The 23,627-nt window shown below is 34.1% G+C and overlaps 2 protein-coding genes across 4 annotated transcripts; one reads left to right on the top strand and one right to left on the bottom strand.

The window, feature by feature from the left end:
• The first annotated feature begins 3,119 nt into the window (after positions 1–3,119).
• On the top strand, positions 3,120–6,299 carry LOC116025993 (CASP-like protein 5A2). Its single transcript, XM_031267436.1, has 3 exons — positions 3,120–3,592; positions 3,963–4,095; positions 5,860–6,299. The coding sequence occupies exons 1-3, from the start codon at positions 3,381–3,383 to the stop codon at positions 6,055–6,057; spliced, it is 543 nt and encodes a 180-aa protein (XP_031123296.1). The 5' UTR covers positions 3,120–3,380; the 3' UTR covers positions 6,058–6,299.
• Positions 6,300–9,021: 2,722 nt separating this feature from the next.
• Positions 9,022–15,722, bottom strand: LOC116025956 (homeobox-leucine zipper protein REVOLUTA-like). Of its 3 annotated transcripts, none has more exons than XM_031267372.1 (19): positions 15,621–15,722; positions 14,591–15,305; positions 14,046–14,205; positions 13,617–13,699; positions 13,351–13,441; positions 13,141–13,236; positions 12,886–12,999; positions 12,719–12,802; positions 12,365–12,520; positions 12,199–12,273; positions 11,998–12,104; positions 11,691–11,862; positions 11,411–11,599; positions 11,130–11,210; positions 10,876–11,010; positions 10,430–10,767; positions 10,094–10,199; positions 9,723–9,872; positions 9,022–9,493 (listed from the first exon to the last, which is right to left on the bottom strand). In XM_031267372.1, the coding sequence occupies exons 2-19, from the start codon at positions 14,821–14,823 to the stop codon at positions 9,344–9,346; spliced, it is 2,520 nt and encodes an 839-aa protein (XP_031123232.1). In that variant the 5' UTR covers positions 14,824–15,305; positions 15,621–15,722; the 3' UTR covers positions 9,022–9,343. The 3 variants fall into 3 exon arrangements, with proteins under 3 accessions (XP_031123232.1, XP_031123235.1, XP_031123233.1); XM_031267375.1 differs by lacking the exon at positions 15,621–15,722 and adding an exon at positions 15,396–15,593; XM_031267373.1 differs by lacking the exon at positions 15,621–15,722 and having other exon boundaries at positions 14,591–15,593.
• Positions 15,723–23,627: the final 7,905 nt, after the last annotated feature.

The raw sequence follows: 23,627 nt of genomic DNA, 5'->3' as shown, positions 1-23,627 counted from the left end.
AAGGTTCTCAAAGATCCTAAGTCGAGGCTTTGTCGAAATAGTAGCAAAATGTTTACTCTCATGAGAAGATTACATACTAACCCCGAATACTTTCCTCTCCTGCCATGCCCCGTTACAATCCCTATTTGGTTTCAAGGAGCCCCATAATATGGGAATTATACTGCTTAATGAGATTAGCCTAACTGACTTGTACGAGGACGAGATTGGGGTTGCGGGGATGCGGAGTATACTCCCCGCACCCGCCCCTCCTTGTCACCGTTCCTATTTCGTCTCAAGAAGCCCCACAATATAGGGATTATACTAAATAAAATTCGCTCAATTGACTCGTAACTTCCGCGTCAAGCCCATTTCATCCCACATTCTTAGTTTCCAAGGTGTCTAACACATTAAATCTATAAGAAGTAGCCACGTTATCATACATATCATTCTCTCTACATGATAAGATTTTTGTTTCCTGATTTTCAATTTTCTCCATAATTGTTGCCCTGAGCTCCCTTTCTGACGCTTAATTTCACAATCATTCGCGTTTTTTTTCGACGCTAACATACATGAGCCATAATGATCCACGAAATTTGGTTGCTCGATATTAGGGATGGCAATGGGTCGGGGTAGGCCGGGGAGGACTACATCCATCACCCGACCCACCTTATATTTTCTCCACCACCCCCACCCCCACCCCCAACTCGCATCGGGTGGACTTTTTCAGAACTCACCCTCACTACCACCGGGTGCGGGTGTCCGCTACGGGTACCCACCACTTATCAACTTATTATTTTTTTTTAAAAATAATATAATAAATACTTACACATAATTAAACAACAAAATTCATTAGTTATACTAAAACATAAAATAATAGAAATATTCTAATATAATAACTAAATTGTTAATTTTTAAAAATAAACTTAGTAGTTTAGATATAAAAATAGTAAAAAGTTAGCAAAGTTATTGAAACTTAGAATAAGGTTCAAATTGGCCACTGAACGTAACCTGAAAGTGCAATTAGTCCACTGAACGAAAAAAATGTGCAATTTGGCCACTAAACACTCCACATGCATGCAATTTCACCTGATAACATGTTACCTTCCATTTCATCAAGTTGCCTGTTTACATGGATGATGATATGGTATTTTAAAATAATTTTTTAATAATAAATATAAAAAACAAAAATTTAAAATTAAAAAAAAAAATTATTTTTAAATATTATTTTTAATATTAATATTTTAATATTTTTAATTAATTTTTATTTTTAAAGTTTAATATTTAATAAATATTAAAAATAAAAATAAAAATATTAAATTGTAATATTTTTAATATTAATTTTTAATTTTTTAATATTAATATTTTTTAGTATTTTTAATTAATTTTTATTTTTTATTTTAAAGTTTATTATTAAAAAAATATTTTAAAATGTCAACTCACCATCTAGGTAAGCAGGCAACCTGATGAAATGGAAGGTAACCTGCTATCAGGTGAAATTGCATGCATTTGAAGTATTCAGTGGCCTAATTGCACATTTTTTTCGTTCAGTGGCCTAATTGCTCTTTCAGGTTACGTTCAGTGACCAATTTGAACCTTATTCCTTGAAACTTTTATAATTAACTATATATACTAGTACTACTTATTTTACTATTATATATGCACACACACACATAGTGGGTCGGGTGGGGTTTTATGCGGGTTTTGTACATAAAATCCGATTCCAACCCGACCCACAACTGGTTTACATTTTTAAGACCCACCACCCACTATCACCCAAAAAAACTCGATCCATGCGGGGTGGATTTGAGTGGATATCCGCGGGGCGGATTGAAATTGTCATCCCTACTCGATATTCTCTTTCCTAATTTGGTTGGCCTTGTCACTCACCACGCCGTTAACAACTAACTCCTCTTACTTAGTCACTGTCAGCATCCCTTCCGGAACTAGCTTCTGGCATGCATCCTGACGATAACCATAGGCACCACACCCAAAACAAACAAGGTGAATCCTCTCATACTTGATTCTCCTCACGCGTCCATAGAGTTTGTATCTGGACAGAAGTGACTTAGTCATGTCTATCTCTACACAAATGCAAGAAATTATGCCTTAGGTGCCAACCCTATTTATGGTATACTCAAATTGGCTTTCCTATTTTCTCACCCACCTTTATAAAAATTCGAAGTCTAAGTATTTTATTGATAAACATGGCAGTTGCACCCATACCATAAGTTTTTCAGTCTTATCCATACTTAGATCGGAGTTAAGAGTCTACCCTTTAACCACAAGGTAATGATCAAGAACCATCCACGGGCCCTCAAACTTCGCAAAGGCATAATCATCCGACGAGGCAAACCTGACAAGGAAGTACTCATTGTTGATCGCAATAAGGTCGAAAGCTTTTTTAGGGCGCCACATTGTCTTGAGTCTTCTAAGGAGATAGTTGTACCCCATAGTTCGTCCCCATACCTTAATAATCATCATTTGCTTCCATGGATAACGTATACGTTCTTTCTCATCGCCCTTGGTTAAGTATATGCTCAGGCAATCCTGGTCCTTCTCCGCATCCTTTACCTCATCATCGTCCGGGGCCCATCCTTCTTGTGCTTCATCAACCTCTTTGTTCCCGGTCTTGCTCATCCCCGCAAGGGATTCATTGTAAGAAATTTTGGCTTGAGATGACTCTTCCTTCCCATCCTCCACCATTTTCTTGTCTTTCTCGTACTGATTAGGCTCCACTACCATGCCAACCATAGGGATCACCGCTGACTGGTTTCCAACACCATTACCACCTCTTCCAACTCCATGTCAGCCTCAACGATCATTGATTTCTTCACATTGCGTTCCCTTTGGTCTTCATCCTCTATTGACAGAGGAGTTGTTTCTGAAATTGTATTCGAAAGCATTTTTCCAAACATTCTCTAAGATTTAATACTTGTTATTCTAAAAAGTAATTATTTATCTTCTAAAATAGTAATAATAGAATTTCATATATGAAATAAAAAAAAGTATCTTAAAACATTATTTGCATGTTATCAAATTTTGTGATGATGTTACAATTTTATCCTATGAAATGAAAAATTTTCATTCCATAATAATAAAGGATCGTGGAGAAAATAAGGACGTTTTTGTTGGAATATAACAGCGTAGCGGTCACACCGGGGGCGTGCACCCTCATCTCGCCAAAGCTTTCTTCAGTAGCCATTTTCTCTTCGAGCTCCTTCCAGTATAAGATCAAAACGGCGACGTTAACCAGCTAGCCTTTACTAGAGATCAGAGCTCCGGCGTTTCATAATCCCGATCCGGCAGTTATTCCGATCGTCCGGTGAGTCTGGTAGATCTGACGAACTGTAAGCGAGGCGATTTGGCGGCGTTGCTAGTGGTCGGTTGAGTTGTAGATAAGAATGAGTGTGAGCCACGCGTCAGTGCATCCGGTCGAAGCTCCGCCGCTTCAGACGGAGGCGGCGAACGTGCCGAGAGTCAGGATGAAGGACATCCAAGGGATGCCTGGCACGATCAGCGGCCTCTTCCTGCGTTTCTCTCAGTTCGTCTTCGCCGCCGTCGCTCTCGCCATCATGGCATCCACCGGCGACTTCTCATCCGTCACCGCTTTCTGGTAACTAACTGAACTCCCTCCGTTTCGTGTGTCCATTTGATCAATAAATACTACTGTATAGATCTGTGATGCTTGCTGGCACTGCACTCCACAAAACCACAATTGAATTTGATATTCGGAGCAATATCTCTGTGTTACAGTGAAAAGAAATTTGAGCTGTGTTGTAGGAGTAACTAAACTGAATTGAAACTTCGAATTTGAATGTGTACTCCTGAATTGAGAATGCAAATGTTAAATTTGTAAGACTTAACAACAATGTTCCGAGTTTATGATAAAATCAACAGTAAACTTTGCAGCTTAACAATTTTCAAAGTCTGATACAGGAAGATAATTATGCATTTTCTGATATCTATAAAATCAATTGTACCAGTTACCTTGTTGCTGCTGCTGGCCTGCAAGTTTTGTGGAGCTTTTCACTAGGAATTCTTGATATTTATGCTCTTCTTGTGGGGCGAACTTTGCAAAACCAGCTTATTGTTAGCATATTTGCTGTTGGCGATGGGGTAAGTTGCCAGTTGCTTCGAGTAAAACTGGAAATCTGTTATTTTAACAAGTAGAGAATAAAATATTTTTATCTATTCAGCACTACTTCTGACAAGCTTTTGTTTGGTTTTTAATTTTTGCAAACAAATCAGTTATCCTGTTACATAACCAGTTTTGATAAGAGATAGGGGATAGTTTGTAGACTATTAATGGAAATTTAACATTTGGAACACTGGTCTCTTGAAGATGACTAATTAGATGGGCATAACGCTACAGATGGCTCATGGTTTGGGATACTTTCTAGTCTAACTATTAATGGAAATTGTTAACATTTGGAATGCTGGTCACTTGTGACAGATAACTAAATAGATTGGCATAGCCTCACAGAAAATTTACTATTTACTATATAGTAACATATTCCCGCTATCTCATCTATAAAGGGTCTGGTCTAATTTGGCAGGCAGTTAGAGAAAATTTTGCCAGTTATCATATACAGAGTTTAATTTATATAAGATATCCACAAAGTAATTGAATGGTTACTGATTTTCTGTTTAGAATCTGGAAGACCATATACCAAATCTAGCATAATCATAGCAATCCCGTGTAAGAAATCTTCCTCCCATTGTTTGTAGGCAATTTGGTCCCTGTTATTTGTTGGATTTGAGGATATTCATCATTGAAAACTTGGAGTTGTTTACATGTAATTGGGTGTTTATATTCATTTGTAGTCAATTATTGTAATTATTGTATCAAGCAAAAATAAAAATTAAATTAATAATAATAATGGAAAGTTTACCCATATTTGATGGGTACTTGCAGTTTTTCATTAATTTGATAGTTTTCCTGCCAAAATCTGCTGGGAGGAAAGTAAACAATAGGGTGAAAAAGTGGTCATTTTGTGAAAAGAAACCATATGTGTGGCTCACATGTGTGCTTTCCAAAAGAAACCATACTTGATGGGTACTTGCAATTTTGTTATTTTACTCAATTTGATGTTTTTCCTGCCAAAATCTGTTTGGAGGAAAGTAAATAATAGGGTGAAAAAGTGTTCATTTTGTGAAAAGAAACAATGTATGGCTCACATGTGTGCTTTCCCTTAGACTTTGATGCCAATACTGATGGAGGGTGGCTTGAATAAAAAACGGTTAATAAGACCGTCAAAACCTGCTATGGAGGGTGAAACAATATGTGTGGCTCATTTTGTGAAAAGAAACAAAATGTGTGGCTCACATGTATGCTTTCCCTCAGACTTTGATGCCAATACTGATGGAGGGTGGCTTGAATAAAAAAGGGTTAATGATTAGGCAGTTTTTTACTTTTGACATAAGACCGTCAAAACCAATCAAGAATAGACTAATAGAGACAAATGGAGGAAAACCTATATAGATAGATAGATTGAATTCATTTCGTGACCTTGGTTTTCTTCTTTTCAGTTCACTTAATTCTCTTGAATTCTGGATGGTAAGTAATAATCAAAACATCCTGGAATCACTTGAATTCTGGATAGTCTGAACTTTGAGATGCTGCCTGACAATCCTTTTACCATTCCCTTCCTCTTTTATTACTCCGTACTAATTAAATGAGGGAAAATATTATTAGTTATTACCCTTCCTTTAACATCCCTATGGTTCCAATAACATTTCTACTTCTCTAGCTTGGGCATGCTGACATTTCACTTGTCTGAACGCTTTATGGTTCTCCAGCCATTAAGCATGACAGATGAATATTATCTTACATAACAGACCGCCTTCTTCTAATGATCGAACTTATACATCCTTTTGCAGGTTACTTCCACCCTAATGTTCGCTGCAGCATGTGCTTCAGCCGGCATCACTGTGCTCATTGGAAACGATCTTGGCGTTTGCTCTCAAAATCACTGCACAGAGTTTGAGACCGCTACTGCCATGGCTTTTCTTAGCTGGTTCGCAGCTTTACCATCGTTTCTTCTGAACTTCTGGTCTCTGGCATCCCGATCCCGATGACCAGCAACACTCAAACCGGCAAATACATTCCCATGATTCTTCTGCAGATCTCAAGTGCAAAACACCATACTATAATAGCCATGTGTAGATACATATGCTGTATAAACCATGCGTGGGTTTTTGTTTTATCTCTTTCCTGGAAAAACATCATTGTAGTTACTCCGTTTGAACCCCAGCTTTCCAAAGAGAACATGATTTAGTTTATATTGTGAATATATGCAAATGATTGATTGTTCTCTTTAGTATTAATGTCTGGTTTATTGAAATTCCATTTTTGACCCTGATGTTCCATTGATGGACTAAAATGTCTTTTGTATCAAATACAATATATACTTTCGAAATTTTATCAGGTAACGTAATGCCTTTTATATCAAATACGATTATATACACTTTTGAAATTATATCAGGTACAAAAATTAGAAACAATTTCAAAAGCAACCCAATACAAAAAGCAATGGTACCAATGTCTTTCAAAAGCAACCCAATACAAGAGTGCCAATATCTTTGTGTTGAAAACAACTATTATATACTTCCAAAATTATTCCCTGTAAAAAAAAAAAAAAAAAAGCAATACAAAAAGAACAACAAATACTCAAAATTTATGTTTTTTGGACTAAAAACATAGGTTCAATTTCCAGTGATTTTTAGACTTTATATTTAAAATATTTTTGGATATGTTTGGTTTAAATGGAATAAATATAAATTTTTATTTTTAAGTCTAATATATGTAAAAAAAATTAAATTTAATATACGAACCAAATTTATATCCGAATATAACTTAACTAAAAATATATATGAATGATTGAACCAATAATCTATTAAGTTCACATAAAATTTAGCTTAGATAATATGGAGTATTAATACTTTTAAAACTGATATTTAAAATATTTTTGGACATATTCATTTGAGTGAAACGTATATATAATTATACTTTGAAGTTTAATACATGTGAAATTTCAATATCTGATATTTGGGCCAAACTTATATTTGGATATAACATAACTAAAAATATTCAAACCAACAATATATTGAGTTCAATCAAAATTTTAAACTTGATTTAAAGAGTTCAAGTTTTAATTGTGATAATATAAATAATGTCTAACTTTAAATGTAAGAAAATAAGTTTTATTTATATAAGTAAATGTAAATAAAAAAGATAGAAGATAGTGATATGTAAAAGAAGATGATAATGAATAAATATGTAAATAGATAATATTGAAAATGTGGTTATAGACTTATAGTAATATATACTCAAATAGATAATAAAAAATTCAGTTTTTACTTTTAAAAAGAGTTAAATCACTTTCTGATCCTAGATTTTTAGGTGTCATTTAACTTTTAGTCTTTTTTTTTTTTTTCAAAACATCCCGTTAGTTTTGACATTATTGTGACATGACCATTTTTTCCCTTCCATTAATAAATATGTTTAAATGTTGATAAACATAATGATCCTGTTTGGTAAATAATCAGCCTATCAGCCAATTTTGGTTTATTTGATCACTATTAGTTGTTTGGTTAATAAGCTTTTTGTAACTCCAAATTACTAAAATTCAAAAGGCTACTCAAAACAATCTTTTCAATTAGCTTTTTGAGAAAAGAAATTATGTCAAACAGCTATCAGCTAACAACTAATTTTACTAAATAACTTTCTACAATCAGCCAATGTTATCAACTAATCATACCTTCTAATCCAATCAGCTAACCCAATCGGCTAATAGCCATTTACCAAACAGGGCCAATGACATTTTAGTCTATTTAGCCTATCATCTTCTCAACTTCTCTTTGTTTTAATAAATCCTCGAGTTTCTTTTATAAACCACTCAGAATCCCTAGATACCCTACTACAATTTTCTTCAGGGAAAATGACACTTTTTCCCCCTATGTTATGTGTTTATAGCACTTTTCCTCCCTGTGTTATTAAAGTGGCAGTTTTTCCCCCTGAGTTATTTCAAAAGTGGTAGTTTTCTCCCATGTAATGTTAAATTGACATTTTTGCCCTTAAAAATAACTATTACATTTATTTTTATTCTCCAACCAAAATCACAGTTCGATACGAACCTAATCGAACACTATAGCAATTGAACTTAAATAGTATAGACGATTATGGTTACGATCCAGAACCGAAAAAATAAAATAAAATAATTTTTTGAACTATTTTTAAATAAGAAATAAAATTATAAAAATAAATAAATAAATAAGTTTTGATTGGCGGTTCAAAATCGAAATTGGAACTGAACCGTACCGATTTATCAAAATAAGTGTTTGATCATTTTCACTATATATGACTGTGGTTAAGTTCCGGTTTACGGTTAAACAATTATTTAATTTTATTTTTTCGGTTCTGAATCGTAACCAGAACCTCCATACTATTTCGGTATGATTGCTACAGTGTTTGGTTAAGTTCGAACCGAATCGTGATCATCCATACATATAAGTAATAATTTGTTGGAGAAGAATAATAATAAATGAAATAATTATTTTTAAGGGTAACAATGTCAATTTAGCATTTCAGGAGTAAAAACTGCCATTTTAATGACACAAGGGGGAAAAAGTGCTATATGCACATAACACAGGGGGAAAAAGTCACATTTTCCCTTTTCTTAATTATATAAACTTTAGGTTTGAAATTAGTTTTGCAAGATTGAGGATTTAGTAAAACAAAGAAAGAGCAAAAAAAATGGTAAATTGAATAAATCGAGATGTCTTCATATTTAATGTCATTTAAACAAATTTGACGATAGATGATTAAAAATAATCACTCACACAATAAAATGATAAGACCGACAAAGGTTATTTCATAAAAAAGAAGGAAAAAAAAAAAAAGAGACAAATTATATAACCATACCCAATATGTACAAAAAGCACTGATTTCATTATCTTTTGTATCAGATGCAACTATATGCTTTTTCAAATTATTTCAAAAACAATACAAAAAGCATTAGTGCTATAATGAGAATGATAAGATTTTCCCAAACACATCATATATGGGATTGAGCCAATTTGCTAAGAATGAATGAAGAACACAGCAACAAACAAAGCTGATTCTAATCACAATGATAAAGCAGCAGAAAATGTTTAGGGCCTGGCCTCATCAAAGAACCAAACTCTAAAAATAAATGTAAAAAGCTACACTGGCAGCATTTACAATGGGACCCAATAAAAATATCATAAGCATACACCAAATCTAACCACATGAAAATCTTTGCCTGCTGTTTTAATTTAGACATTACAAAACTTCTCTAAGCAAAACCCGGTTTCCCCTCCCTCCCGGGGCAACGGGACAGACTTACACAAACGACCAGTTTATAAACGAGAACGCCAAACAGTGCACAGTGTTTTCATCGTCCAACAAGACTTTCCACGCGATCGCCTGCTCGTACGAAACATGTCGCCCCATTGCTGACATACAGATCCCACCCGGCATGTATGCATAGCCCTACAGAATGAGCAAATCATGCTAAATCACTTTGCAAAAGGCCACAATTTATAGCTTACACTTGGCACTTCCCCGTTTTGAGGCTATATATGCATATATACATACATAACCGGTGTAGGCCAATGCCATTTTATTGAATCGGGTTTTCATAGCAGGTATCAATATTTAAGCCCGAGAAATTTAAGGGATTCAAACCAAAAACACTATAAAGCTTTCGAAAGTACCATACCTGCTGCATGATTTTCGCAAGTTCAGAATCCAACGCCTTCCGTCCAGAATCGTCAAATATTTTATCTAAAGCAATGTCTTGCAAGCCCACTAATGTTGTCTCCAACATGTCAAGCCCAGCCTTGTTGGCAAATATGAAAACCGGCAGCGACTGCAAAGACGAAAGATTCGTTATTATTCAACGCAAGACAAACGAAATTGTCAAGAAAACGAGGGGCTTTATCAGCTCGCTCAAGTAAGCAAATCCTACAACCCTCGAGAAGGCACAGTTTGAGATGTTCATCGAGTCCGGGATGCAAAGATTGAAACCAAGTAGAGCTAGAATAAGTTCATTTCTGGATAGAACACGCAAACGAAGCAAAATGCACATACCTTTACCGAGCAGCACAAAATGGCGTCATGATGGTTCCAGAGATTCTTCAACACCGATTCCCCACCCATAGAATCGCCACCAAGCAACTCCGCTCCCATGTGGTAACTGCAAATCAAAAGAACAAATCGTTGGAAATACAATAAATTAGCAAATGATAATGCATTTTAAAAACACCCTAATTGGCTTCTAGTTCCCTCCCTCGAAATACATTTAATAAGCCCCAAAATGCTAAGCCCGCAATGGACAAGCATTTGACCTTAAAAGAAAGAAGTGCAAAACAAAGCAGATATACTAAATTTGTTTAGACTCCCGAGAAGGGTAATAGTAGGGGAGACCTATAGCTCTGGCAGATCCACTGAGCCAGCGGAAGAGCTTCCGGGGAGATGGCGGACAATTTTGGGCCAAGACTAGGACCAGATCCCGATGGAGATATCGCCATCGCAACCCTTTGAACAGATGAAATCACGCTGCGGACATATTGTCGGGCCATCGTCGCAACATTATCCTGCAGGTTGTTCTCAAACGGGAATTGGAAGGCAATCGTCAAGACAGAGCGAGCAGTGTAGGATGTGGAGACACTCCCGACAGCATGATTCGTTGTTGCCAGGCCGACTTCAAGACTTGATGTCAAATCTAGCGTTCTTTGAGCTGGCAATGCGTCCTGTACATCATTCTGAGTAACAAAAATATATAAGTATGGCATGTCCCAGAAACACAAAAACAAGGAAAACAAAATTTTTTCAACAATTGAGCGGGGATGTCATAGTTTATCGACTTTAACTGATTTAGATTCCAGAGGAATGATGCGAAAGCCCGAGGGTATCAGAAGTGCATCATCGGGGAACATTTCATCAATTGGAGCAAAAACGAGTTCAGAGCATGCCCCTACTGCATTCTCGTCAATTCCACTGCACATCTGGAAAGAAATATTACCGGTTAGCTACTTGTATTTTGACAAAGATATTGCGAGTTTTCGTAGTTTTAAAAAAAAAAATAAAAAAGTGTATATCTAATTCGACGGTGAGAAAAGAGCACCTGCAAAAGGTGAATGTCCCTCGACAAAAAAGCGTCTTCGTTGTCGAGAGCATGTCCTTCAAGTCTAATGACTTCAAGCATCTAGGATCAAGACAAAGGTTAGTCAAACAACATTTATAGACACGAGAATAGGCAACAAGAAACAAGACATGGGCGCATAGAATGCTGTAGCATATGTGGATAACTTTAGGAGCATAGGAAATAGCATTTCGGATTTCTCGGGTAGTAATTGATGTGTCCTAAGTAGGACAAAAAGACATGAGTTTGTTCCTTGAAGATACCTCTTCATGTTCAATTGTTTGACCAAGCGGCATGATTATCTGGCTTCCCGTAAACCTTGTAGGCCTCATTCCCGGATACGCATACGAGCTCGATTTCAAAGCAGCAGCAAAATAGGCGTCAACGTTAAAGTCCGCCCACTCCGACCGATGCTCCCTCAAGAAGCGAACCAGTACAGCAGGAGGGACATTCTGGTAAAATACCAAACTCAACATTAACAAATATGTTCGCCTGAAATAATAATTCCAGGAAATAAAATCCATCCATTGCTCAATTATTTACCTGGAGTAGCATAGACGCCTTTGCACAGAGAATTCCTCCGAGCATTTGAAGCGTATTAGAAGTTCCAAAGTTCTTGGTTGAATTGATGGCAACGGTAACATCTTCAGCACCATCACAGCTCAAAACCGACCATCCATCATCATTGAATCCATTGATTGCATCATTGAAGCCTCTGAAAAAGTAGATAACCCTAACATAACAATCTTTCCAGAAGCTGTGCTATTATAGCACATAGGCAAACATATTTCGGAAATCATCTTATAAATAAAAACGAAACAAGCATTTACGCTCGGATAAAATCAAAGACCTGCTTAATCTCTGGCTAAACGTTCTGAGAACAGCTGGCTGCCTGCCCAGACCATAAACTACTTCACCACTAGTTTCTTGAGCAATTTGCCTGATATATCGCAGTGCCTTGAGACAGAAAATTAAAGTTAAAAACTGTGTTTTATATAAGGTAAATACACACACACACACAAAGATCGAGAGTCGAGACCAGTCTACTTACTGCAATAGTCATTTTCTGTGCAACAACTTTTGACGATTCATAAAGCGGGCGCAAGACCTCGGGCACACTCCATGCCTGATTAAGAACAGTCCCCGTTTATTGAAAAAGTAATTGCCAATATAATAATGAATAACACGCACTTTTGATGCCTTCACGGATAACTGACCTCAAGGTTAAGGTGGTCGACAATATGTATAATTGAGCCTCCGCCCTCACACGGCCGGATGAGGTATCCAGATGGAAGCGTTTCCGCTCTCACAAACTGAGAAGCTGCTGTTGCATTAGGTCCAGCCCCTGTACCCGAGAGTGATCTTTCGCAAATCTGAGAAACAGACAAGATTATAGATCCAATCAGAATGATCGAATCAAACACTTGAAAAAACAGTAGCTATTGGGTAACTTGTCTATTGTTCATATTATAGTAACAACCAAAATTAGGGTTGAAATTGCTGAGCTAGCAATACAACAAACTAGAACAGGCAGGCATAGACTCATAGTCGAGGTGAATGATATAACATACCACAACACTACCATTCTCGAGGGTGGTTGTGTATCTTAGAGTCCAGAAGTCACGAGCTGGAGCCAGTGTCGTTGGAGCATAAATCTGGAAAAACAATAAGACGTTAATTCTCCCCAACAGTCTGAATTTCCAACAGTGCATTACAAAATAGGGCGAAAGGCCTTCACCTGTGTATACAGAAGCTCAATCGTCCCTCCGTTTCCAGCAGGAAACATTGTGAAAACTTCGAGGCTCCGACAGTCCCGGAACCAACACGGACGATCCTTGAGGATCTCGGCAATCTGTAACAACATTAGAGAAACCCCCAATTCCGAGGCAGCCACTTAGCAAAATATGAGTTTCCACAATAGGTAAACAATAAATATATACGAGTTTCCACAATGCGAGGGGGGGCATATTAGGTTATCAATTTCAATGCTTACCTTGATAGGCTCTAAACTAACAAGGCCACATGCTCGTGCTGCCACTCCACTGCAACTATGTGAGATGGCAAAGATCCCAACCGAATCCGGACCAGGCTGACAACAATAGAATTCATAGCTTTGTAATTAATTCAGTTTAGGAAAGTTGAACAATACCCTTCGTCATAAGAAAAAGAAGAATCATTTATACAGTATAAACCAAAATCCAACCTTCATCCCAGGCATCTGGACCCAATCAACAGCTGTTCCCGTAGCCTTTGAAAGGAACTCTGCCAAGGTTTCTTCTGCAATCGAGAGGAGTCTGCAGAAAGCAGAATTACAGTTATAAACCCCCATAGGCACTGCAACATATTCTCCTCGACATTACACAGCCACTATGTTTCCCAAAAGAATAAAAAAACAATAACGTGCCCACTGCCGAGTGAGAAAAGCATTTCGGGCAGGTACAATGCTGTCAAGATGAAAACTTTAATTACCCCGCAGGATTGTTAGCATCCCTAAGAGAATGCTGAGAGGTGGTCACCGCCGATTCGCAACTTCCATCAGTAGTTGCTGGTGCCTGCAATAAACCATTAGCGGGGGAAAATACATCAGGAGGGAAGGCAAATGAAGAATTACCAACTACACTAAAAAGCACACATTTCCTCAAGACCTGCCCCAAGCCACTAAATACACTTTCGAAATTTCAAACATTCACCCCTTTAAGGCTAGGCTGTGTGCAGCCCAGCAAGAATCCGCATTAAAGATAAACTTACAAGCCATTACCACACCAACAAGTGTATAGAAGCAAAACAAGTCAATTAACCACAAATTTCAGCATCAAAAGCGCGGGTGCGAACACCAGTAGATCTAACGACATATTTTTAATGAGGAATTATCATTCAAGCAGGAAGAACTCAACATACAGTTTGCAATTGCTGGCGCATATAGCCATTCTCACACACTAGCTGTGACACTTGTTTCTGCAGCCGATCATTTTCCTCCATCAACAGCTTGTTCAAAGCACTCAACTTTCGGTTCACTCCCTGAAGCCGAGAAGACTCCTTCCGTTGCTTCTCCCGGCACCTGCAACAACACCAATATAGTTCACTTCTCCAGAAACAACAACAAACAACAAAAATGCAGTAAAATTTTTTATTTTCCTTTTGAAGTAATTTTCTTTGATTCACCCAACACTTGTCAAGAACAGCATCAATCTATTCAAAAGACCAGACCAAATGCCCAAAAAATGGGGCTATCATTCGGGATTTGTGAAAGAAAATGTGCATAACCTTAACCCTATTTTTTCCAAGTTACAGTCAACAATAGACAACAAAGGCAGTTCCTTTTTAATTCTTAAACAGTGGGGCAAAGAAAAAGAAAATGGCAAACAAAAGGCAAAAACATAATATCTCAAAACAAGTGCAAAAGAAGATGGAAAACAAGCAATGCCAGATATTCTTGAGCTCACCTCCGGTTCTGAAACCAAACTTTGATCTGTTTAGGCTCAATGTTGGCCAGAATAGGGCATTCCCGGATTAACTGCTGCCGGCGAAGGGAGCTAGGTTTGGGACACTCGGCGTAGACTCTCTCCAGCGCCTCCACCTGCTCCGCCGTGTAGCGGACATATTTTCCGGCGTCAAGGTGGCCTCTGTCAATGCTCCCACTGCTACTCTCTCTATGATGCTGTGCAACCAAAGCCATTATTATTCTCAGAGAGATATTCTCTGAGAAGCTTTTATATGTTCACACAAAGAAGAGTGAGATTCTCTCAAGGCTCAAGAACTTTTCTTTTCTTTTCTTTCTTGTGATCTCAGAGAAATGAAATGGACGGAGGATCTTGATTGAAGCGGAAGATTCTTGGGTCCTTTTTTTTTTTTGAGAAGGCTGAGGAACAGACTTCAGGCTTGCCTTACAAATGAAGGTACATACAGCCAAAACTGCTCAACTAAAGCTATGCAAACCAAATTCTCTATCCCTCTCTATATACTGACAAAATCATCTCTTCTCTTTCGTTAAAGCAGCTGTAAACAACTCGTGCCAAACGGGAAAAAACACATCACTCCCTGATTTTACCACAAAACCACTTAAAAGCTTCTCCAAAAACACCAAAACCGCCTGGCTTTATCGCTAAAACCACCCACCAATCTCGCTACGAAGCAAATGAGTTGAGCTCCGGCTCCGGACTGCCAAAAAAACAAACTTTTTTTCAAGACAAACCAAAAAAAAAAAAACAAAACGAAAAACCCAAAAAAAGTTATCGTTCAGTGATTTACAGCAAGACTAAAAATGAAGCTCCCAGACCCAGAAAAGAAAAACACAAAACACAGCAAGATTGGAACTTTTCCCTCCCCATTCTACTCTAGTCCATCAGAAGAAAGAAGCGGGGAAAAACAAGAAAAGTCCACGGCGAAAAAAAAAAGAAAAAAAGATCCGGTTTTTTTTTTTCAGCAAGAAACGGAAACCCTCATACACACATTCAAGGAAATACGAGTATATACCCAGTTGGGAGAGGAGAGAGTGATGCGTCGTCTTGTTCTTGTATGGGGTTAGTGCGTAGAGAGAGAGAGGGAGAGAGAGAGAAAGAGAGAGAGAGGTTTAAAGCTTAGCTCAGAAATCGAAGCGCCAGTGTTTATATGCTGCTTCTGTGCTGTGCGGGTGGCTGGTGCACACTTCATGGTTTTTTGTCTTTTTATTTTTTATTTTTCTTATAATTAATTATTATACATACATATATATATATATATAAAATTACATAGGGTAAAATTACATTTTTGTCCTCCCATCGTACCTACGGTGCAGACTTAATCCATGAGTTATATGTGTAACCATCTTTTAACTCATTTTTAGAGATTATATCTGTGGCAAATATATCCCTTAATACAGTATTTAATTTGATCTTTCATGAATTAAAGTTGTCATTTTTAACATAACTTAAGAATTAAATATGATGGCGTACATAACTAAATAATTAAGTTTGTATCACGGGTATAACTGATAAATTAAAAATATACTCCCCTATTTCATTTTAGTTGTTCTACTTAATATTCATTGATCAAATCATCATTTTCTTATTTATTTATTTTCTTTAGTATTTTTTACTTATTTTTAAATTTAATTTTTTGTGGTTAATAGTACTTTTAGTGTAATTTCTAAATATATAAATTTTGTATATTAATACTAAATTTAATATTATGAAAATTAAATTAAAAATAACTTCAGTCAAGCCTCATTAATCAAATCAGATACATAAAATGAGATCGGAAGATTAATTTTTTACATTAATTAATGTAAAAAGAAAAAAGAGTTTCGCCGCATTTACTAGGTAGTCCCTGTAGAATGTTTGAAATGACGTATGAGACCCATTGTTGTGTCTTTAAAATGCTTTGGTCAAATCAGAGTAGTAACAAAATCTTCTGCAATGGTGTCTGCCTCTGTGCCCTATTAATTCTCTGCTCTCTGACATTTAGGGTTTTGCCCTCTCCTCTACTCTATACCTTCAATTTCAATTTCAATTTTTTTTTTCACCAAATCAAATTGGATTTTGTAGTTTTCTGATGAGATGCCATTCATCTAAAACAGTAAATCAAATTTTACTGACAGTCAAATGTACAACAGTGTCTTAATCAATACATTTTTTACAATTAATGAAATTTTGTCCATCACAAATTTTCTCCATCTCTCAACTAAGATTACACTTCGTGTTGAGTATAGTTTAGTTAAATTGGAAAAAAAAATAAAAATTATGTGTGTCATTTTTTTTCACAACCCCATAGCAGATAGATAGTATAAAATTGGATTTTTTTATTTTTTTATTGTTTGGAAATTTATTTACGATCTCAAATGGACGAAACGGCTACAATTCTTAAATATCAGTGCCTTCACGAATTTCAATGACTTTTTATCAAATTAGCATTCAAACAATTAAAAACGAGAACAATGACTGACATGCAGTAAAACAAAAACGTGAACGTTACAAATTAAAAAGCGTGAGTCAAATAAAACAAAGAATACATGCAATTTTCAAATGATAATTTGAATATTTATCTAGAAAAAACCTAGTTATCACTATTAGGTTTTACAATGTTGTTAGGGTATATGATCATTTCAAGGGAAAAAAATTTATCATTTCAACGATAATACTACTACAACAACAACAATAACAACAACAACGAAGACAATACAAGTTATGTAAATTTTGTACATTTCAATCTTACCACCACTACTTAAAATCATTTTAATCTTTAAATTTTTACTTTGTTTTCATAAATATAAAATAATTTTAAGAGTCATACTTGTATAATACCGTCTCACAAATCTTAATATGCGAAACGGGTCAAATCTATGATGGTTGCTTATTACTTATGATATAAATCATAATACTTATTACATAAATTTTAATACCAATTTGAAATAAATAAATTCTTACATGTAATATATATTTTGTAATATTTATATGTGAAATTGCGATACGATTTAGAGCAAAAATAATTGTTACTAATGATAAATATTGAAATTCTTATAATTGAATTTGTGATACTTACAAAGTGTAAATATAATGTAAATATTGTAATACGTATATGTGAAATGTTACTTATGAAAAAAAAATGTAATACTTATTGTAGAAAATTTAATACTAATTTGAATTAATTAAAAATAAATCAATTAATTATGATAGATATTGTTATACTCATATGTGAAATTATGATACTATTTTTGATAAATTGATTATTACTAATATTAAATTGTTCATAGTTACTTTCTCAACCTACTGAAACACAAAGAGTCAAAGTTACCTCCACTGAAGCTCGAACCCACTCCCATCATTCATGTGGGAGTGTAAACTGAGACACCGGATGCCACTAGACCACAAGGTCATTGGTTGATATTTATCATATATTTGTTTACAAACTGACCCGTTTCACTGACAATGATAAGTGAGATTGTCTCACCTAAGCTCTTTTTGAAATTAGTAAACACACTAATCTATTTTATTGCATCAAGTTATATTAAATTGGTAAACAAATGACTATTTTTATTGAATGAATGGTTAAAAAATGTCACAAGATAGTGGTTCGGTGAATGAGATGCCAATCGTTATATCATGGATCATATCATTATTCATCATGAACATTGTAATAATGGTTCATACTATATACATATAGTTAACATATTATGTACTTTTAACTAATATATTCAGTACATTCAATTATTTTGTAAATTTAGTTTACAAATTATGTACATAATTTGTTAACTGAAAATAAATAATATTTTAAATATTTGTATATAGTCTGGACTAGGGTTCACAATGTGAATTGTGAACCATGATCCACGATATAATTTACTATGGGATAACATATTTTCTCGATCTTACAGTTAAGATTACACAATGATATGAATTATGTTTGTGCTAAGCATAGTTTTGTTAAATTGGAAGAAACGTGCGTCAATTCATTCACAACAAATAGTAGATAGATAGTATAAAATTGGATTGTTTTTAATTTTTTTTGTTTGAAAATTTATTTACAATCTCAAATGGATAAAATTGTTGCAATTCTTAAATATCAATGCCTTTGCAGATTTCAATGACTTTTTACCAAATTAGCGCTCAAATTACCAAGAAAAAAAAAATGACAGTCATGCAGTACAACAAAAAGTAAACGTTACGAACTAAAAAGCATGAAAAAAAAAGACAGAATAAAATCAATCTCTAAATAATGATTCAAATATTTATCTAGGAAAAAATTGTTATCACTCGTAGTTGTACAACATTATTAAAGCATATTATCTTTTCAATGGCAAAAGATAATAATTTATCATTTCAATGATTAAAAAAATTAATTAGGACAACAAAAGTTGTAAATTTTGTACATTACAATCTTACCGCTACTCCTTAAAATCATCTTAATCTTTACATTTTTTATTTTTATATTTTCACAAATATAAAAATATTTCTAATTAGTAACACACTAATCTCTTTGACCGCATCAAATTATATTAAATTAGTACAAACAAAAATGCCCATTTATATTAAATGAGTAAAAAAAATGTCCCACGTCTCTGAATGAGATAACAATCGTTATATCATGAACCATAGTCCATCATGAGCATTGTAAATGTGCTTAAGATTATATATATAGAGTTAACATATTATGTACTTTCAGATAACATATTATACACATTTAATTATTATGTTAGTTTAATTAACAAATTATGTACATAAATTCATTAACTCAAAGTAAATAATATTTTAAATGTATGTATAGTTTGAAACAGAGTCCAAAATGTGAATAGTGTATAATAATCCACGATATAATTTGGTCTATGATATTGCACTTAAAGTTCGTTTTTTGAGATAGAATGAGGTTCGATGTTTGAACTTTACAGACTAAAGTGAGGTTAGATCATTGTATGAAGAAGTGTATAGTTAAGTGTCGAGGTCAATGAAAAAAAAAAAAGAAGATAAAAGTGGATGTGTTTGATTAATGAATTTTAGTTTTTAAAAGAGAAATCTAGTAGGTGGTAGAAGATCTTGATCTGATTTTCTGGGATCAGTATTTTTACAAATAATGGTGGGGATGGAGAGTGTAGGGTTGCAGATGAGTGAGGGGTAGCCTTTGATGGGATGTCTACAGCCATGGATTCTGTTACACTTTCTTTTTCGGCGTATCATACCTAGCTTTGCCATTCAAATTTAATCAGCTTTTTAACAATACTACTTTTCATTTTATTCATTTATTTATATTATAATAATCTTATTTCAACAATTTATAAAATTGAATCACAATAATTGTCCAGCGAATAATGCATCTTAACTAACCTTAGTACCTTACACGTGAAATGGTTATTATCTTCCATATTAACCCAGTAATGATGAATTGGTGATAGTAAATGCATTTCATGTGATTCCTTGTTTACTGTTTGCTTTACGAAATTATTACTATTTGAAAAGTTGTCATTTATCTTTCAAAAAAAAAAGAAAAGTTGTCATTTATCAATTTATTGTATTTCATCCCATAATATATAAGTTAAATAATATATAATGTTTTATGAGATGCTTAATTAAGGTTCAAGCTTCAATTATCCTACATTGTCATTATTTTTTATACACGAACATGTTAAAATTAAATTTTTATTTTTTAAATAAAAAGTTGAGACTAAATAATATTATAACTAAATAAAAAAAATTAAAAAGTACACCCGGCCCATATATTAAGTAATATGTTAATGAAGTTTTAGTAGTTTCTTTATCTATGGATTAAAACTGCATTATTATTATTATTATTATTAGGAATAAGGTTCAAATTGGCCATTGAACGAAAGTGCAATTAGGCCACTGAACCAAAAAAAATTGCAATTAGGCCATTGAACACTTCAAATGTATGCAATTTCACCTGATAGCATGTTACCATCCATTTTATCAGGTTACTTGCTTACGTGGACGTTGAGTTGACATTTTAAAATAATTTTTAATAATAAACCATTAAAATAAAAAATTAAAATAATAATAATAATAATAATAATAATAACATCGACGCCACCCGCTTCCCCCCTTAGTAATACCCTTGTCACCTTAATAGGAAACCTGCGAATGAATCAAATTTAATTTTATTATTATTATTATTTATTTACGGAAAGTGAACTTCTTTCACAAAACAATTGAAATCTTCATCAAGGGTATTATTGGGGGGGGGGGGGGCGTGTGAGTGGCCGCAGGTGTGTGTGTGTGTGTGTGTTTTTAAAATTTTTTTTAATTTTTTTTAATAGTTTATTATTAAAAATTATTTTAAAATGCCAACTAACCGTCCACATAAGCAAGTAGCATGATGAAATGAATGGTAACCTGCTATCAGGTAAAATTGCATACATTTGGAGTATTTAGTGGCCTAATTGCACTTTTTTTGGTTCAGTGGTCTAATTACACTTTCAAGTTACGTTCAGTGGTCAATTTGAACATTATTCCTTATTATTATTGAGTTATGGTGTATAATGCAATGATGAACAGTTATAGACTAAAACGTCAAGGAATAATTGAGGAACTAACATTAAAATTGGTTCAATTAGAATAATAAATAAGAAATGTTTGTGGTTAGAGACAACCTCATCCAAGTTGGTCGTTCAACTCTTAATCAGTGTTGGTTAATGACTTGAACAATTTATACTAATTTATTTTATTATGGTCCTTACGAATTGTAGCTAGGGACATAACATTGGAACTATTTTACAAAATAAATGTCAAATTAGCCACAGAAACTATTTACAACATATAATTTGATCATCCAATTTTAAAAAATGAGTAATTTATATCGTGGATCAAGGTCCACATAGTATTGTGGACTTTGTATCAAAACGACGTCGTTTGATATTTAAGTTTTAACTAATTATGTAGTTTCCCGTTTCTCATGTTTTAACACAAATTTTAATTTATTCTAGGTACTCAATCAATACTCTTAGGGGGCGTTTGGTTCAAGACTCATGTCATATGAGATTAAGGTAATTTGAGTCTGATATTGTTATATTACCTTGTTTGGTTCAAGTTATGAGATTACCTGGTAATGTTATATTACCCCAAAGCTGATATGCCGATAATATTTCAAGGTAATGTGATTTCCCCCATTTTCTTAGGTAATATTAAATTACCTTCAATTATTCAAACTTTGCCCTTGTTAACTAATCCTTATATAATAATAATAATAACAATAATAATAATAATAATAATAATAATATGCTTATATAATCAAATATACATGTGTGTGTGTTTATATATTTATTCTTTTACTATTAAGTATCGATATACATATAAATAAATAAATAAATAAAAACACACACACACACAGATATATATATATATATATATATATATATTGAGGACATTATAGTAAATTGATTCATATAACCTAAAATATAACCCTTAATCAAACAAGTAATATTATATTACACAATTCAAACCAAACACATCAAGTAATCTTACATTTTCAAAATCTCACATTACCTTCCTGTAGGTAATAAATATTATCTGGGGCAATTCAAGATTCCGTGAACCAAATGCCCCCTAGGCCCCCTTATCAAGGTATCAAATTTCATAACACAAGACACAACAACTCACAATACAAGACACATACACATGATATATATTGCTAATTTTAAAATCTGATTTATTAGATAATTTATGTCTTATAGACACATAATTTCATAATACAAGACATAAATTCATAAAATAAGACACACAATATGTTGTGTGTTACACAACTACTAATCTATTTCAAGTACTGTCGTACAGAATCCATATGCTTAAGGTACATAATTGCATAACATAAGCCACATACACATGCTTTATATTTACTTTAGTTCATATATATAATCAATATTTATAAGGTACAGAATTGCATAACATAGGACACAAAAACGCATAACACAATATACAAAAACGCATACCACAAGACACAAAAAGCCATGCTATATTTACTTTATTTCAGGTACATAATATATATGCTTAAGGTACAAAATTGCATAACATAAAACACAAACGCATAATGTAAGACACATACACATGCTTTACAGTTAAAAAAAAAATGGTAACGTGAACTGAACAACAAACGAACGCGGTTAAAATTAAAATTCAAAACGACGTCGTATAGGACCAGGGTCCACAAGACCACAATGCACTGTGGACCCTGGTCCATAGTATAACGACTGTTAAAAATACAAGAGTTCTACTACATGCACTCCATTTTTCTACTCCCTCACGTAGCAATGAATGATTAGTTATCATCATCCTGTGAGTTCCAAGGAAAATGTTAACATTAATATTTTGTGAAAGAAAGTAAACGTTAGGAGTAAAATTTGAGAGTACAAGTAGTATTTTTTAAAATACAAATGACTCCTTGAACAAGCCAAATCAAGCAATTATGCCAAAAGTGACTTAACTTCAAATTAACTATTGGGGTGGCGATTAACATTTAAAATTGTACCTTTTTTTGTTTATCAATTTTGAATATTTAAAAACAAAACCAACTACCTCCCCTTCATCTCCGGCTTGGAGACGAAGAATGATTTGTCTCCGGTCAAAGATTAAGAGATGAGAAGTTTTATTTATTTATTTTTATAATATAGGTTTTTAAACTTCACTAGACTATATATTGGACCACATGAATCTGTCCCAAACTCCCAATGCCCATGAATGAAGTAATTCCCAAGTTACCAAAATGATTATAAGTCTCCCCACTACTTGTACACTTCAATGCACAATAGATGGGTTGCCTTTTTGTTGTCAACTAACATATGAAGATTATTTAACTTGGAATGAAAATATTGTCATCCAAGATGCTCTAAGACCATCTCCAACAAAGACGCTAAATCGTCAATTTTTTTGTAAGTTTTGGTGCAAAAGAACTCCAATAAGACAATATCACTACATATATTTTGCCGTTGATGAACAGTGTTAACGCCATATATAGTGCTGCATTGTTCATCTACACCAATTTTTTGTGAATTTTTTCCCAATTTAT

The sequence above is a fragment of the Ipomoea triloba genome, chromosome 7 (assembly GCF_003576645.1).
Source record: "Ipomoea triloba cultivar NCNSP0323 chromosome 7, ASM357664v1".
Taxonomy (NCBI): domain Eukaryota; kingdom Viridiplantae; phylum Streptophyta; class Magnoliopsida; order Solanales; family Convolvulaceae; genus Ipomoea; species Ipomoea triloba.
The sequence above is the reverse complement of the archived record's forward strand: the minus strand, read 5'-3'. Positions and strand labels throughout refer to the sequence as shown.